The sequence below is a fragment of the Coenobita brevimanus genome, chromosome 107 (assembly GCF_032717465.1).
Source record: "Coenobita brevimanus isolate Jiangsu-jjx chromosome 107, ASM3271746v2, whole genome shotgun sequence".
Lineage (NCBI taxonomy): Eukaryota > Metazoa > Arthropoda > Malacostraca > Decapoda > Coenobitidae > Coenobita > Coenobita brevimanus.
Genome location: NC_137060.1, coordinates 25,302,059 through 25,320,744, shown reverse-complemented (window position 1 = coordinate 25,320,744; position 18,686 = coordinate 25,302,059). Strand labels below are relative to the sequence as shown.

Genomic DNA, 18,686 nt, shown 5'->3' with positions numbered 1-18,686 from the left:
GAGAGAGGGAGGGGGCCTGAGGGAGGGACCTGATTGGCTAAGAGGATGGGGGTGATGGGGTCAGGGGGTAGGGAGGGAAGGGAGAGGGGTAAGGGGGGAAAGTGAGGGGTGAGGGGATGATTTGAATCGATAACAAATGGTAGGGTTTTGTGTCTGTGACTTACCCCTCATTCCTTATCCTATCCCATCGCTCCTCCCCTCACATCTTCCCTCAATATATCCACTGCTCTCTCTCTCTCTCTCTCTCTCTCTCTCTCTCTCTCTCTCTACCTACCTACCTACCTACCTAGATCAGTCTATCATTTTCATCCAGTATGTTATCCACTCCCTCCCCATATCCCACTCCCCCTCAACTCTCTCTCTCTCTCATCCATCACGTCTCCAATCACCGTCTTCTTCCCAGCTTTCATCCATTTTCCTCCCTTACCTCCTCATTTCCTTCTTTTTATTCTCCCTTCCTATCTCCCTCCATCTTTCTCAATCATCCTGCTGCCCCACTTATCTTTCTCATCAATCTCTCTCTCACTCTCTCTCTCTCTCTCTCTCTCTCTCTCTCTCTCTCTCTCTCTCTCTCTCTCACACACACACACACACACACACACACACACACACACACACACACAAATATATATATCCACGTATCTATCTTTCACACAGACAGTCAGTCTCTCTCTCTCTCTCTCTCTCTCTCTCTCTCTCTCTCTGCCCACGTGTCTACTTTTTACACGTCACACACACACACACACACACACACACACACACACACACACACACACAAACTCATCCCATCTACTCCCTTTCTCTCCTACCTTCTCTCCTCCCTCCCTCTCCCTCCCTCCCTCCCATCATCCGCTCTATTAACTAATTGACTCCAGCAACGGCGAATCATTTTTATGGGAGGGGGAGAGGGAGGGAGCAAGACAGGGGAGAGAGAGAGAGAGAGAGAGAGAGAGAGAGAGAGGGAGAGAGAGAGAAAGGAAAGAAAGAAAGGGACACGGGGAAGGGAGAAGACATACGGCAGGAAGGAAGGAAGGATGGAACGAAGGGAGGACAGGAAGAAGAACGACTGAGCTGTGAGAAGGAAGGAAAGGAGGGAGGGAGAGAAAGGGAGGGAATAACAGTGAGTGGTGTGGAGAGAAGGAAGAGGAAAGCGAGAATAACATTTAGTGTAATGGAGGAAGGGAGAGAGGGAAGGAAGAAGGGTAGGGAAGGAAGGGAGAAATAGAGGGAGAGGAGGAAAGATGACCGGGCAGAATGAAGAGAGAGAGGGAAGGAAGAAGGGTAGGGAAGGAAGGGAGAAATAGAGGGAGAGGAGGAAAGATGACCAGGCAGAATGAAGAGAGAGAGAGAGAGAGAGAGAGAGAGAATCATTGCGTGAGCCGGAGGGAGACATCTGTAGACGCAATAAAGGAAATAAATCAAGCGCGGAAGCCGGTCCAGAAGAGAGGAGATTCGGAGCTAGTGAGTTTTCCACATAATATTCCCGGTAAGGCTTCTCTTAACCCCTCAGAGATCATGCCTAAGATAAATACTAAGAAGAAAACGTACTTTCAAGATTTCCGTCTTTCTTAGAGGGTTTGGCGTATTGTGTTTAGTGTCTTCGATGGGGTGGTGTATATGAGAGAGAGAGAGAGAGAGAGAGAGAGAGAAGATGGATTTTAGATAGATGGAGGAAAACAGGGAAGGGAGGGAGGGAGGGGAGTAGAGAGAGACAAGTGAAAGAGGAAGTGGAGGGAAGGGGAAAGTATTATGTTATGGGAGGAGGGTGGGATGGAAAAGGGAGTGAGGGAAGAGGAATCGAGGAAGAGGAAAGGGAGGAAGAAGAAGAGGGGAGAGAGGAGAGGAAAGGAGGAAGAAGAGGGGAAAGAGTAAAAGAAGCGAGGAAGGAGAGGGAAGGAAGAGGAAAGGAAAGGAGGATGAGAAGAGAGAGAAGAGGAAAGGAAAGGGGGAGGAAGAGAGAGGGAGGAGGAAGCGGGATGGAAGGGAGGGGGAGGGGGAGGAGGAGGAGGAGGGGAGAGGGAGGTAGGGAGAGAAAGAACAATTAACCGATTGGATTTTTATAGCTGATGGAAGGAAAAGTCAGCGGGGAAAAGAAAATGAACAAAGGATGGATGGAAGAACAAAAACAAGAAGAGAGAGAAGGAAGGAGAAGGGGGGAGGGAAAGAAGGAAGGAGAAGGGGGGAGGGAAAGAAGGAAGGAGAAGGGGGGAGGGAAAGAAGGAAGGAGAAGGGGGGAGGGAAAGAAGGAAGGAGAAGGGGGGAGGGAAAGAAGGAAGGAGAAGGGGGGAGGGAAAGAAGGAAGGAGAAGGGGGGAGGGAAAGAAGGAACTGAATGGGGAAGGAAAAATTTTAAAGGTGAAGGAAGGAAAGGAGAAAGGAAGGACAAACTTAACAGAAAGGAAGGAAGGAAGGAAGGAATAAGAGAAGGAAAAACACATAGAAAAAAGGAGGGAATTATAAAGAAAAAATAATAAAAGGAAAGAAGGAAGGAAGGATGGAAGGAAGGAAAAATACATGAAAGAATAAAGGCGAAACTGACCAGGAGGGAAAGAAGGAAATTTGTCAAGGATGGAAACTAGGAAGGAAGCAAAGGAAAAAAAGTGAAAGAAGGGAAAACTGAGGTAAAGAAAGGTGACCAGAGGAACTGATGATACAAAGGAGAAAAGGAAAAAAGACAGGAGAGAGAGAGAGAGAGAGAGAGAGAGAGAGAGAGAGAGAGAGAGAGAGAGGGGGAGGGGGGTAAAAGCTCAATGGGGGGTGGGGTGAAGAGGACAAATGAACGCACACTGTTGTAATTTAGGTAATGACCCGACCCACGCACACACGCACACACACACACTCATATATCCACTCAGATCCGCATAAACATACACACACGTACACAGACACACATACGCACTCTCAAATACACACACGTGCGCACACACTCATATCACTCAAATCTGCATACTTAAACATGCACACACTCATATCCACTCAGTTCTCCATAGACACAAGAACACAGCACTCAAGTCTGCACACACACACACACACACACACACACACACACACACACACACACACACACACACACACAATCAATATACTATACAAAAACCTACACATACGCACACAGGCAAAAATAAACACACACACAGGAATACCAAATTTCATTCACAGATGCAAATCTCTCTCTCTCTCTCTTACACACACACACACAATGATTTACACAACCTAAACACCATTCGTTACTGAGAGAGAGAGAGAGAGAGAGAGAGAGAGATGGTAACAATGACAATTACTGGTAGCAGTGGTGATGGTGATGTCTGTAGTGAAGATGGTTGCGGTGGTGGTGGTGGTAGTGATTGGTGATGGCAGCTGTGGTGGTGGTAGTGACTGGTGATGGTAACTGTAGTGGTGGTGGTGGTAGTGACTGGTGATGGTAACTGTAGTGGTGGTGGTGGTAGTGACTGGTGATGGTAACTGTAGTGGTGGTGGTGGTAGTGACTGGTGATGGTAACTGTAGTGGTGGTGGTGGTAGTGACTGGTGATGGTAACTGTAGTGGTGGTGGTGGTAGTGACTGGTGATGGTAACTGTAGTGGTGGTGGTGGTAGTGACTGGTGATGGTAACTGTAGTGGTGGTGGTGGTAGTGACTGGTGATGGTAACTGTAGTGGTGGTGGTGGTGGTAGTGACTGGTGATGGTAACTGTAGTGGTGGTGGTGGTAGTGACTGGTGATGGTAACTGTAGTGGTGGTGGTGGTAGTGATTGGTGATGGTAACTGTAGTGGTGGTGGTGGTAGTGATTGGTGATGGTAACTGTAGTGGTGGTGGTGGTAGTTATTGGTGATGGTAACTGTAGTGGTGGTGGTGGTAGTGACTGGTAATGGTAACTGTAGTGGTGGTGGTGGTAGTGACTGGTGATGGTAACTGTAGTGGTGGTGGTGGTAGTTATTGGTGATGGTAACTGTAGTGGTGGTGGTGGTAGTGACTGGTGATGGTAACTGTAGTGGTGGTGGTGGTGGTAGTGACTGGTGATGGTAACTGTAGTGGTGGTGGTGGTAGTGACTGGTGATGGTAACTGTAGTGGTGGTGGTGGTGGTAGTGACTGGTGATGGTAACTGTAGTGGTGGTGGTGGTGGTAGTGACTGGTGATGGTAACTGTAGTGGTGGTAGTGGTAGTGACTGGTGATGGTAACTGTAGTGGTGGTGGTGGTGGTAGTGACTGGTGATGGTAACTGTAGTGGTGGTGGTGGTAGTGACTGGTGATGGTAACTGTAGTGGTGGTAGTGGTAGTGACTGGTGATGGTAACTGTAGTGGTGGTGGTGGTGGTAGTGACTGGTGATGGTAACTGTAGTGGTGGTGGTGGTAGTGACTGGTGATGGTTGCTATGGTGGTGGTATAGTCTCTGTGGATAGGATACAATTATAACAGCAGTGGTAATAGTGGTGATAGTACAGATGTGATGATAGTGGTGGCAACAGTTGTGGTGATGGAATATAAATAGAAAATTGGTGGGAACTGTGGTGGTGTTGGTAGTGGTGACAGCAGGTGTCTGGAAGTTGTGGTGGTGGTGGTGGTGTTGGTGGTAGTAATTGTGGTGAATGGTAGGTGTGGTGGTGGTGGTAGGTGGTGGTCGTAGAAACTGTGGTGATTGTGGTAGGTGTGGTGAGGTCACGTGTGTTGTGGTCGTTTCAAGAGGGTGTGTAAAAAGGAAGGGGAAGGGGAGGGGAGAGGGAGGGATGATGAAAGAGCAAAGGGAGGGAAGCGGGGGAGGGGAGGAGAAAGAAGAAGAAGGAAGGAAAGGAAAAGAGGGAAAGGAGGAGTTAAGGGGAGGGGAAGAGAAAAGATGAGGGAGAGGAGACGGGAAGAGAAAGAGGAGTAGGAAAGACAAGGAGAGGTAAGAGAGGAAGTGAATATGAGGAGCAGAGAGGAGAAAAGGAAAGGAATGAAGGGAAATGGAAAGAAAAGGAAGGGAGGAGAGGGAAAGGTGTGAGGGGAGGGGGAGGGAAGAAGGAGAGGGGGGAGGAGGGAAGGCTGTAATTTGAGAGAGGGATGTTAAACGGTATTAAATGAAGAAGAGAAAAGGAAATGAAGGAAGAAGGGGAGGGGAGGAAAATGAAAAAAAAAGGAAAAAAAAAAATTACACCGTACACAAAAAATCTTAGTTTTTTAGAATTACCTAAAAATTGTTTCAGCCAACTCTCTCTCTCTCTCTCTCTCTCTCTCTCTCAATTAAATAAAATCTTTCATTCACTATTCCTCTCCCTACTAAACTCTTGATCTAAACGCATACATTTTACTACTGCTTCGGAGGGGAAGGCAGGTGGAGGGAGAGCCGTGTGTGTGTGTGTGTGTGTGTGTGTGTGTGTGTGTGTGTGTGTGTGTGTGTGTGTGTGTGTGATATCCATATGTAGAGCAATTAGACTAAACTGGTGATTAATGACAGGAAGATTGGTATTTTTTTTTTACTTCATTGTTTATACGGTTCATTTACTCTCTCTCTCTCTCTCTCTCTCTCTCTCTGCACTTCCTTCCTGCACTCCCTCCCGGATAGCAAGGGTCATGAACTGAAATCTACGTTATCGAGGATGCGAATTTCACTAAAAACTTTCTCTGCTCTTCCCACACATCTTCACATGTTTCCTAAAATTACAGTACAGGTGGTGTTAGTGCCCAGGTGGTGGACTGTAAAGGTGCATGGGCTACTGGGTCTTGGGAATGAGTTTTAAGTTCGTATCCTCTCCTTCTCCCTCTCTCCTCACTGCTTCCTTCCCCTTCCCTACATCCCCCCCCCCTTCCTTACTCAAACATCCCATCCCCCGCCCTGTCCCACTCTCCTTCCCTTCTCTCTCTCTCTCTCTCTCTCTCTCTCTCTCTCTCTCTCTCCCCCTACCATCACCCCCTTACAATCTATCCTACTCCCTCTTCCGCTCTTTCCACCCTATCTCCTATCCATTCATTTCCCTTCCTCTCCCCCATCCCCACCATCCTCCTCCCATATTATCCCTTATCCCGCCCTCATCTCACTTTCTCTCCTTCGCTATCCCCCTCTCCCCTCCCCCACCCCACCCCCTCACCCTCACTATCCCCCTCTCACCTCCCCAACTCCACACTATCACCTTCACTATCCCCCTCTCTCCTTTCCAAACCCACTTCCTCATCTTCACTATCCCCCTCTCCCAACACCACTCCCTCACTTTCACTATCCCCCTCTCCCAACACCACTCCCTCACTTTCGCTATCCCCCTCTCCCAACCCCACTCCCTCACTTTCAATATCTCCTTCTCCCCTCCTGATCCCCACTCCCTCATCTTCACTATCCCCCTCTCCCAACACCACTCCCTCACTTTCAATATCTCCCTCTCCGCTCCTGATCCCCACTCCCTCACCTCCACTATCCTCCACTCCCTCACCTTCACTATCCCCCTCACCCCTTCCCCAACCCAGACGAAGGGGATGGGGAGGGGGTGGTGGGGTGATACTACCTTAATTGTTCTTTTGGGCAGGTGAAGGGGGCGGGAATCCGAAATTTATGGAGGGTCCTGTTTACGTCATGCGCTCGGGATTAAGCAGGGGGACGGCAGGGCAGGGAGACAGGGTAAACAGGGGGGATGAAGAGAAATTGGTGAAGAAGGGAGAAAGAGGAAGGGAGGGAGGAAGAGAAATGGGTGAAGAAGGAAGAAGAGAAATGGGTGAAGCAGAGAGGAAGAATGGAAATGGGTGAAGCAGGGAGGAAGAATGGAAATGGGCGAAGAAAGGAAGAAGAGGAGAAACGGGTGAAGAGAGGAAGAAGAGAAACGGGTGAAGAGAGGAAGAAGAGAAACGGGTGAAGAGAGGAAGAAGAGAAACGGGTGAAGAGAGGAAGAAGAGAAACGGGCGAAGAAGGGAGAAAAGAAAAGAAAAGGTGGAAGAGGGGAAAAGAAACGGGTAAAATACGAGAGAATGGAGCGAGGGAGGAAACAGAAAAGGCAATTAGGGTTAGAAAAGAATGAAGCGACACGAACAGAAAGCAGAGATAAAACGAAGTAAAATACGACCGAAGATGGGAGAATGGAATGAAGGTGAAAAAGGAATGGGAGGAAGAAAAAAAAACGGAGAAAAATATAGACAGGTGAAGAAGGGAAACAAGAATGAAGGATGTGGAAAATAAATACATGACAAGACGGGAGAACAGACGGGAAGAAAACAGACTCGGTGAGGAATAATAAAGAAAAAGATAAAGAAGAGGAGAAAGAAATATGGGAAGATGGAGGCAGAGAATGGCCGAAAAACGAGAGGAGATATTGATGAAGGAATTAAGAAAAACGAACACAGGAGGGAGAGGGAAATGAAGAAGACTAGAAGGAAGAGGAAAATAATTCATGAAAATATAAACCATTCCCCTTTTAAATTTTAAGTTCTGACTCCTGCATCTCTCTCTCTCTCTCTCTCTCTCTCCAGCTAGGGAAACACGTCCTCGGGCTGAAGGATCAATATCAATCAGGTCTTCAGTCAAAACACGTATTTCTCTGACTGGCTGAATGGCGTGGGTAAGATCAAAATAAAAGGAAAACACAGAAGTATGGAAGACTGTATAAAGTCTTCCCAAGAGAATGGAAAAATGAAACAAAAAAAGTAAGGAAACTATCAACAGTACTCAGGACAATAAAACACACACACACACACACACACACACACACACACACACACACACACACACACACACACACACACACACACACACACACACACAATGAAGTAGGACAGACTATCAAGGAAGGGCTGAGTGATGGGACCTAGACAAGAAAGCACTCACTTGGAAAATAGGGAAAAAATAAAACAGAAGGAAAAGCAATCAACAGTGATCACAAGCAAATGAGAGAGAGAGAGAGAGAGAGAGAGAGAGAGAGAGAGAGAGAGAGGCTATCAAGTGAGTGCCAGGTGACATAATGAGCCAAGCTGCTACATCCAATCACGCCCACTTGGCATACAACACTTTAAAATTCTCAGCTTCATCCTACAGAAATAAGAGAGAGAAAGGGGGAAAAGGGGTTGAGAAGTAAGAGAAACGTGGATGTGAAGAAAAAATAAATGGGTGGGAGTATACAGAAATGGAAATGGAGGGAGGTGGATAAAGAAATAACGTGGAGACAAACACATGGGTGAGAAAGAAGGGAGGGGGAAGACCCACCTTAACACCAAATGCAAAATACATGATACATATTAGCCTACATGGGAAACACTCATGGTATAGGTATTCAAATCTAGATACGGTATGCATAAAGTATACGTATAGCTGCTCGTATAAAAGGCTACACAAACACGCGAGGTATTCCAGTCAGTATGCAGTGCACATACTGTATATACACGGAATACATGCACATATGTATACTCCAAAACATAATGATCCCAACCGTTCATCACTCACTTTCCTCCCTCCCTGCCTCCCCTCTCTCAACCGTTCCTCCCCCACCCTAATATCGATCCCCCCTCCCCCTTCCTACTTCCTCTCCCTCCCATGCAACAATTTGACCCCATGACCTGACCTGCCTCCGCCAGGTGTGTGTGTGTGTGTGTGTGTGTGTGTGTGTGTGTGTGTGTGTGTGTGTGTGTGTGTGTGTGTGTGAGGGGTCCCGTGTAAGCATGTGTTTTTATGTGTGTGGGCGTGTACTTGTGTACCTGTGTGTGCATTTCTATGTGTGTGTGTGTGTGTGTGTGTGTGTGTGTGTGTGTGTGTGTGTGTGTGTGTGTGTGTATGGGGGAGGGGGAGCTGACCGCACAGTAAACGAATTTGAAGATAATGATGTTGACTCCCTCCTGTCTCTCCCCTCCCCTTCTCTCCTCCCTCTTCTTCCTTACATCCATCATACCCGGTCTCACGTCTCTCTCTCTCTCTCTCTCTCTCTCTCTCTCTCTCTCTCTCACACACACACACACACACACACACACACACACACACACACACACACATACTGTAGCGAGAACAAAGAAATAGCCAGTGCTTAAAGAATATATGCAGACCTGAAGACAGAAATAATGATGATGATAATGATGATGATAATAATGATTACCATGCACACTGTAAACACACATATGGCAGAAAGCATGTAAAAGGGAAGAAAGAAAAAACAGCAAGAAATACGAGACAGCGACAGAGGAGAGAGAAAAAAAAAACACTGGTGAAAAAGTCTTGTGAAATAAGGAAGGGGTAGGGAACAATATGCAATCAAGGTAAAACACTGGGTTAGGGGAGGTTACTCATTGAACAGGGACGGGGAGAGAGAGAGAGAGAGAGAGAGAGAGAAATGGTGAAAATGATAAAAGGTTAGGACGAAGGAGAATAGTAAAAATGATAAAAGGTTAGGGAGGGAGAGAGAGAGAGAGAGAGAGAGAGAGAGTCGTGTAACCTATAACTCAATTTAATCACATTACTCTCACGATCATCACTACCAGCAGCCTCAACCCTTTCATTATACACACACACATTAGCGAAAAAAGACATATAACGAAAAAAAAAAAACGAGCAATACATCAATAGCGTTTATCGTAATGGAGCGACGATTGCACGGCGGTCACGCGAGGGCAAAATGAATCGATAGTTGGTGGACGTTACGATGCTGGACGATTTTTTTTTTTTTTTTTTTTGAGGGGGGGGTACTGGTTGGGTTGATTATGACGGGTGAAATTCGGGCCTAGTTATGAGGTAAGTCTCCTTGGTTACTAGTCAAATTTAACCTACACTCTGATTACATTTGGCCATCAACTGAACTCAAGAGGGGTTACGGATTTGTCAGGTTAAAACAAACACACTGTAGGCTCTAGCTCTTAATATGGTTATGGACTACTCATCTCTTCGGTCCAGTGACACACTTTTTGCTTAATTTGGCTATCTACAGACGGTTTTTTCAGCTAAGGATAGATTAAAACGGCTATTCCCTTCAAGCATATCGCATGGGAAGAGGTACAAGAAATGGTAATATACAACTATAGATAAGGAAGAGGTTAAAAAATGTAATAAGGAAAATGTTTTAAAAATGTAATAAGAAAATAAATCAATGAGGAAGTATCTCTTAGCATTAAGTGTAATGCTGAAGTTTAAAAAATAAAACACCGGTAATATACAAAAATAAATCGCTAAAGAGGAGGCGCTACGGAGTCATGCCACCTGGAGTACAGTCGCCCACATCAACACCCATGGAGGCGAGCACGTTTAGCTAATCACCATCATTGTCAGTCACTTCGATCCGACTCTAATGTCCGTATAAACTCATTTCCCTCCACTTCCGCCCCTTCCCGCTCATTTTATGCAAATTGTGGTCAAGTCCTGTTATTAGCCCCGCACTGCTGATATCGAGGAGGCACAAGGAGGTGTGTGTGTGTGTGTGTGTGTGTGTGTGTCTGTACAAATGTAATACAGTACGATTCTAATCAGTAGCTGCCGGAAGTGGCAATCTTTTAAATAAGCTGTAAAAGCATAATGTAAATCGTTCAATAAGTAATATTTAAGTGGTAATAAATAAGTAATGTGATCATGAGTTACGGTACATACCAATCTAAGATACGGGTACATATTAATAAGCACCTATTAATCTGTAAAATAAGTACAACAACTTGTTTAATAAGCACTAACAAATAATCTTTTCATTTCGATGGCCCATTCTGTATTTTATTTTGCTATTATTCAATTTTATTTAACTTAAGAAGGAACATCAGGCCAATCCTAACCCTTGAAGTTAGAAAAGCCTCTCTGAAGTTTACAAAAATCGTCTGGATGTCAATAACCTAAATATTACGTCATCAGAATTAATGGGGGTCATTATCATTTCATTGGATTAATTGTTTGCAAAATCGCTCTGAGATAATTACCTTTTTAAAAGACATCAAAACTGGTCTGGACATATTATAATCCTACGCAAGAAAAAAAATGCGTACACTGAATACTGTACAATGTTAGGCTGAGATACGGTTTGGTAAGATTGTTAACGGTACATAAAGAAAATCGCTTTCTTGAATCACCTTGGAACCAACTAAGGTATCAAATAACTGACGAAAATGGAAATAATAACTTACCGTGCGCCTCAGGGATTACTGGCGATGCGAAACAACTGCATCATTTATAATTTTCATCGATGCTGCTTGAAAATGATATACCATGCCCTATAATTTACCTAACACATAGCCAACAATATATCTCATCCGGTAACTATTTCCTTTAATCATCTTAATCGAACAAATTAACCTAACCTAACTTAAACTAACTCTATTCAGCTTAACCCTAAAAGTGCTGACCTTAATGATGCACGACCTCCCGTTCCAAATAAAATTCGTTCTTCACACGCACAACACCGCACTTATAGCACATGGAAGTAGCGTTATTCAGGCCGTGATTTATCAGATGTTGCTGAAGTAGACCTGGCTAAACAACCCAATAATATCACGATTTGTAGCGAAGACACCGTGGCAAGACGCCCTGTCCGTACAACTCAAAAAGTGCCTCGCGAAGTTGCAGTCACAGAAGAGAGAACACATTCAAAAAAAGAACTCAGTAAAACGATTAAGAACAAAAGACTATCGTTATATGCACTCTAAATCTCCAAGCATAGAGTACTGAATCTGAAGAGACTGGACGGTTTTGGCATCTATCCGTTTGTCACGTGATCAAAGAAGGCGAGAAGCTGCCTTTCTCGCTCGGCCCCTTATGTTTCTCAGGTATTTTGACCATTTATAATTTCAAGTTAACATTTTCCCCCAGTTTCAAGCCCATCCTCTTAATTTGGGCAGGTAATAAATGTCGACAATCAGAGTTCGAAATAAAGGGAAAAAAAATGCCTTAAATAAGAAAGATACGGGAAGACGGAGAATTTATCCCCACTCCTCCCAAACACACTTCTTTTTACTTTCATAAAACCTCTGACTCAGGCCAGAGTTAAGTGGGATTTCATTGTGAATATTTGCATGGCGGGTCGTGTTTCGGTATATCCGAAAGGCGGCTCATGTTTCTGTAACTTACATCCAAATACCAAGCCCCGTGATTTACCTAACAACACATACAATTATGGACGGGAAAAGTATCCTAAATATGCTATAAACCATTAACTACATGACTCTAAATAGCCAGGGAAAGGCAGTCATCACAAATACAATGACAATCACAAAAATGAGACACACCGACCCTAATGATGGTGAAAATCAGTTTGCACTACATGGCTACTGGGGCATCTAGTCAATTCTCACCATTCTAGCTTACTTTTCTACAAAATATATTGCTCTACTTACCCTTGACTGTTTGTCCTTGCGTCACATCATTGGTGGAACACTGTGGAATGTATATGAAGTGTTGTAGCACTTGAAATTCAACGAGCACATTGACACCGCGGTAGACAAACTCGCCATAGCAATTTTGGTAATTTATTAAGGGAGTCGGATATAAAATACTTAAATATCAGCACATGCAGTGCCCTGTGTACGGTAATAATATATCATAGAAAATAATTTACTCTGGTACAGTTATTCTTGATAAATATAACATTCATTTTCTTTACATACAAATTCATTATACTGGATAATGACGTCCCGTTGGCTTCTCCTTGGGCCTTGGCGGGGGGGGGGGGGGGAATAACCACCAATCACCCCATATATTACACTCCCTCTAATGCCTTCCCCGAATATGACGCCCTTTGTTTGAATTTTCCAGATGACGACATGATAATAGAGATGCCAGATGGGTACCGCACGCCGGGTCCCCCACTAGACCTGGAGCCTGGACAGACGGCCATGAGCCCCCATCTTGGTCCTCCCCACCCCGCGCCTCCCCACCATCCCTTCATCCATGGTAAGGATTAATTATTTTCACTCGTTTTAGTTCATTGGTATGGTGGTTGCATTGCTGCAATTTGTATGCGTAGACAAAGAATTAATGACAGTAATGTTCCTTCTCCCCTTCCTCCCTGTCATTTGTTAAATTCCACCCTCCCCCCCTCTTTCCAGCCATTCCTTCGTTCCCTTTTCATCTCAGTTGTTTTGTCTGCAGCCTCATAAACACTTTTACAAGATCTACATCCAGATAAGAAGTGTGACTTTTTTTCATCACTCTCAGAACCAAACATATTCCATGCAATATAATGATTTATACTTGGGAAATACCAAAAAGATTAGTATTATCAGTTGTTTATTTCTGTAAAGTATATTGTGCAGATGATCATGCATGTGAGGTGGAGTCAGGATTCCAGGGGCTTGAATGGTGAGTGAATGAGCGTGTGGCTCATTTCACGAGTAAGTGGGAAAGAGAAAGTCAGAATGATGATGATGATGATGATGACATACTATATTAACGACCTGATTCTGGGGGCCGTATTTTTCGGTGTATTCCTTCCATCTGATGACAATCTAGGTCAGTTTAGGACCGACTTCTTAACCTGGGAGGGAGAGATATAGCATTAATAAACCTCTTCAGTATGGGTGACCTTTGCTATGTTAAATAATCTCACAGCACCAAGAGTAAACTGAAAAGGCCATCTAGATCCAGCTGGTTAGTATAGCATTAATAAACCTCGTCAGTACACAAGGCCTTTCTTGAGGGGAGGGATGGGACTTGAATGTACTAGTGATGTGATGAGAAGGGATAGATTGAGATGGCATGGGCATGTGGAGAGGATGAATGATGACAACTGGGTACGAAACATAATAGGCATGAGTGTTGAAGGCAGAGTTATGAGTGAGGAACCAAACAAAGACGTGGGACAAGGTCATACCATGGTAATGGTACATATATATGCACAGTGTGATCTCAGGGATAAGGGACTGAACAGAGAAGCTATCAGAGATCAAGCAGCATGGAAAGCTGCCATTCAGTGACCAAGGCCAATGCAAGCAAGCACATTGGAGCCTTTCTAAATTTCACGATATAATACATGGCCCTGGTTTCATCTGAAATGTGAACATGGTGGACTGCAGGCTGAAACTGTCCTTCTCTGGCAGTCCACCATCTTCCTTTGCAGGGTTAGGAGGGAGCTGAGGGATGTTTGTATGACCAGGCAGAGGAGCTACTCAGTATCAGTGCCACCACATGAAGGCACCCCTCTCCAACCCTGCAGCTATTGTAGGATTAAACTAAAAATTACATCTTTGTGTTTCAAGTAGTTAATGGTGCAGTTATTACAGGTGCCGGGACACCCCCATACATGGCTGGTGGTGGTGGACATTCCCCCAGCGGCCCAGTACCCCCTCACCCCATGCCAGCACCCTTCCCATACTCCGAGCCTCTACCACCATACCAGACACCAATGAGTAAGTTATAGAAAGTTAAAGTTACATTATACAGAAAGTCCTACACAATATCAGACACCTATGAGCAAGATACAGTACATAGAAAGTCTAAGTTCCATCATACTGAAAGTCTTCATCCTCTCCCACACTCCGAGCCTCTGCCGCCATACCAGACACCGATGAGTAAGTTAATTACACCATAATTAGCACCAGTTTCATTGTAAATACTTTTTATGCCAGGAAACTATATGGTCCATGAGTTACAATGTCCCAGTAAGTGACACCCTTTGTAGTACAGTTAGTAATAGTTGCAATCCCAGGCTTATCTGAACATGAAACCAGTGGACTTCAGGCCAAACCTGCCCTTCTTCTGCTGCCCACCATCCACCTGCTGGAGGAAAGGGAGGGGCTGAAGGAAGTTTCTAGAACTTTGCAGGCCCACCACATGGTCATATCAGTATCACCACATGAAGGCATCCCTCTCCAACCATCTTACCATGTCCTTTTGCTCAAATTTCCAGGAGGCTGCTGGAGCTACTTCTGTCACTGAATATCACCACCAGCCCCAGCCTGATGGGACAAAAAAGAGCTGATTGACTGACAGATACGGATATGGTTATTTATTCCCATCTTTAATAAGTAGTTCAGTCACTTATTGCAAGCACTTCCAGCATCCCTTAAGAGTAATATTTAAATACACATTAAATGAATGATTTGTTCACTTCACCTTCCAATTCCCCTTAGGTAACCATTATTCTGCCTGAGGTACAGCACAACCAATAGTCAATACACTGCAAAAACCAAAAGCTTTAAGTTACAGCGATTCTTTAATTTTCATGTTTCTTGATGGATTAATAATTGTATTCTAATCAGCTTAGGAGACTTTACAGCACCTTTTCTTTACCAGTGTATTTTTTCATACAGCATGTCAATACATGGTGTTGATGTGGAGGTGACTGAGAGCCTTGGGAGAAATACTGAGATGGTTTGGCCATGTGGAGAGGATTGAGAATGAAGCTGACTAGATGAGTGTATGTGAGTGAGGTGGAGAGGAGGAATGGGAGGGGGAGGGGGAAAGGGAGGAGTAGTTGGAGGGATGAGGTGGAGAGATACTGTATATGAGAGGGGGGATGTAAGAGGGAAAGCAACTTAATGGCAGAGGATAGATATGTCTGTGGCCATCCCTTAAGGGATTAAGGTGTCAGGTTACAGACAGATAAGTAGATGCTTATATTCTCTTATATAGTATTATGCAGTCAGTGTCAGCACTGAAAAGTTATACCAAAAACAATGCATAAAAGAGAAAGTTAATAGGTAGCTTGAAAACTTAACCACAATAAAAGAGTTCTTACAACCCTACTCAGAACATGTATCTAAGCATCTGTTTTATGTTATGTGGTCAGGTGCAGCAGCAGCGGCAGCAGCAGCAGCAGCGGCGGCTGCAGCGGCAGCCAGTGGTGGGGTGGGGGTGATGGCGGGGGGGCCCGGGAGTGACCTCAGCTCTAATGGCTCCAACACCGGCTACCCAGAGTTCCCACCTTCACCAGACTCTTGGCTTGGGGACATGCAGCAGGACCACCACCACCAGTACTGAGCACACCACAGTACATGCACCACCAGTACTGAGCAATACATCATATATTCATCATCAGTAATGAGCAAGCTAAAGTACAGTACAATTCAAATAACACCAATACTGACCACAATACTGTACATGCAGCTAGGTACAGGCAACTACACTGAAGTACACTCATATTAATGCAACAATAGCACCACTTTTATTTCAGACCACTGGTAAGTAATGAAAAATCTTTATCAAAAACTAACAAAACTGAACATCACCAGTATTGTACAATGTACCATGAAGGGTCACCATATCCAGTACAGTATTGAGGACCATTTGGCACTTTGAGAACACTGGCAAAGTTTAAAGCAATATGACAGGAACTGAATAACTATACTGAGCACAAAACAGCTTAAGGCAACAGTACATAACACCAGACACCAGTGAGATATACTATAATGCAAAATATACAGGAAGTTCTATCAAGTTCATAAATTTTCAGTCTCATTACCATCCACCTAATTCCAGAAGATAAAGTGAGGATCAGATCTTTACACCAGTATAGATGTAAGTAAATTTCCTGAGTATTGTTGCCCACTGTACCACCAGTTTTGTTCAGTTTCAGCACCAAGGCTTGTGTTCTCATCAGTTATGCAGGATCCCAAGCAACTCTTCCTTACCAATTTATTTCTATATCAGGCACTTTAATATTCCTGTCTGTGATATTTATAAAGATACGTTGCTACTAAAGGGCTACAGTTAATAACTGAAAGAAACTGATGTGTATGAAACTAAAAAAATTGCTGAGGAAGAGGTGTGAGAAAGCTTCCTGTCCCAGTGAGAATACAACCGCAAGTCTCAATGTTGGGTGCTGCCACTACCTAACCAGTGGTGTGTGTTCCAATGACTGACATTCACAGCACAAAACTGAACCACTACCAGTATATGCATTCATAACATTGGTGCAGTGTGAGGCCCTAGATTTTTACTAGATATCTCTCAACAGTATAGTATTTTGCATTAAATACTACAAGTGTTTTGCTGCATCCGTTAAAAAGGTAAAGAAGGGGTAGCTGCCCTGAGGGACTTAGCAGCAGTGCTTATCTCTGCAACTTAGGTCTTTGAGTCTTTGAGCCTGTAGTGGGCCATTCACCCGCTATAATAGGATACAAGGCCACTGCATCATCCAGGATACCATGGTTACCTCCCCTAGGTATTACCATAGGTATTCATTTAACCTATCAACCTACAAAGGGTGGATGAACACCTGAGTCAAGTGGTGCCAGCTGCCTGCACCGGGATTTGAAACCTGGAGCTAATGGGCTGGTAACTTTGTAGTAGGCAACAGTAACCATTTGAGTATCTAACAAAATTACATAATACTGTTTTGTATTTACTGTCATGCTAGTCCACTGATTCATCAAAGTAACCCAAGCACAGACAGAATGAAACATATCTTTCCTAACAAAGACATAACCAAAAAAATGAGTAACCATTTATGCTCATGCTTGTCACCAAAGCAACAATCACAGGCCACTTGATTTATTCATACTTTGTTTTAATAATGTCATAGATTATACCAACACTTCAGCATAGGGCTAGAGATATAGACCTTTAGTAACACTTTCTTGGCTCTTATAATTATTAATAGGAGTCTTGTGGAACATGTTGCTGACACTTTAACATGGCACCAAAGCTGGATTATTCAGTTTCATTTGTACTGTGAATGTCAAGTGTTGTTTAGCTGAAAACTCATCCCTGACATTTAACCTGTGTGTAAATATCAGGAATGCAATAACTCAGCATAGCAAACACACCTAAATAATTTCCTCAATTTTGCTGTTTGGTTATTGTACAGTGCAAAGACTATGAGGATCAAGTCTGTTAAGCTAGTATCTCAAAGCATGCCCCTTTGCCACTGCTGTAATAAAAAACAAAAGGGTCTTTGTTGAACTTGCCATTGCTATAAGGAAAAATATAAAGGTCTTAGTTGAACCTTGAAGAAAGAGAAGGATGGGGGAAGCGCCATTTAAGTAAACAGAAATCAAACAACCGGTAATCTTCTCTGAAACCTGTAAGGGCCAGACCAAAATATGTATATATATAATGACTTTTTTTTTCCCTCTCTCTCTATCAGATGTAAGAAAGATGTAGATGTTACGGTATCTATATTTTACAGCTAAGGTTTTTCTTTCACCAAAGTTTTAACAAATGTGCTGTATATATAAATATTTACTGATATGATCTCTTCAAGGGAGGTTAAGGTTAAGGCAATTCTACTTTTATGTTGTATGTCAGAATGTTCAGAAAGATGTATATAGTGAATGTGTGCTAAATGAATATTATTAGACAGGTAAGATCTGCTAAACTTGCTTCAATAGCTTATCTTTTTTTTTTTTTACACATACCAAAGATGCATTTGTTGGTTAGGAGGCGAAGATATACATATATATTTATTTTTACAATAGCTTTACTCACTCTGTTTTAAACCCCAGAGTTGTAACATAGCTGCCAGAGTGAATTCTAGTTTGACTCCCTGTGTGGCATTGTCTCACTATCATAATATTAATAAGATAATTTCCTTTCTCTTTTAAGTTCATATCAGCTTCTAAACTCTTATTTCTTGATACGAGCATTATCAAAATTTTCCCATTTGTTGTGTAACTGATAACTGAAAGGTGAATTAGTCAACATTCCTCATATTAGTACTTTCTTCTGCATCTCTGACTCATCCAGTTCCTCCTTCCTTTTCCACCTATATCTTTCATTTTTTTTCCTCTCCTTATCTATCTTTCTTTTTCTCTGTCACACACCAGAGCTAGTTCCATCTTCCTAAATTCTTTTATCACCTCTGCTTTCCTCTTCTCATGTCTCCTTTACTTCTACTTTCCTCTTC

General features: G+C 43.7%; 1 protein-coding gene across 1 annotated transcript in view; it reads left to right on the top strand.

Moving 5' to 3' along the window:
- Lim3 (Lim3 homeobox protein) overlaps nucleotides 1–15,820 on the top strand; it is a 41,289-nt gene extending 25,469 nt beyond the window's left edge. Inside the window, exons 6-8 of the mRNA XM_080285583.1 lie at nucleotides 12,656–12,793; nucleotides 14,122–14,247; nucleotides 15,630–15,820. Coding sequence (XP_080141709.1) covers nucleotides 12,656–12,793; nucleotides 14,122–14,247; nucleotides 15,630–15,820 — 455 coding nt within the window. The remainder of the gene's footprint in view (nucleotides 1–12,655; nucleotides 12,794–14,121; nucleotides 14,248–15,629) is intronic.
- Nucleotides 15,821–18,686: the final 2,866 nt, after the last annotated feature.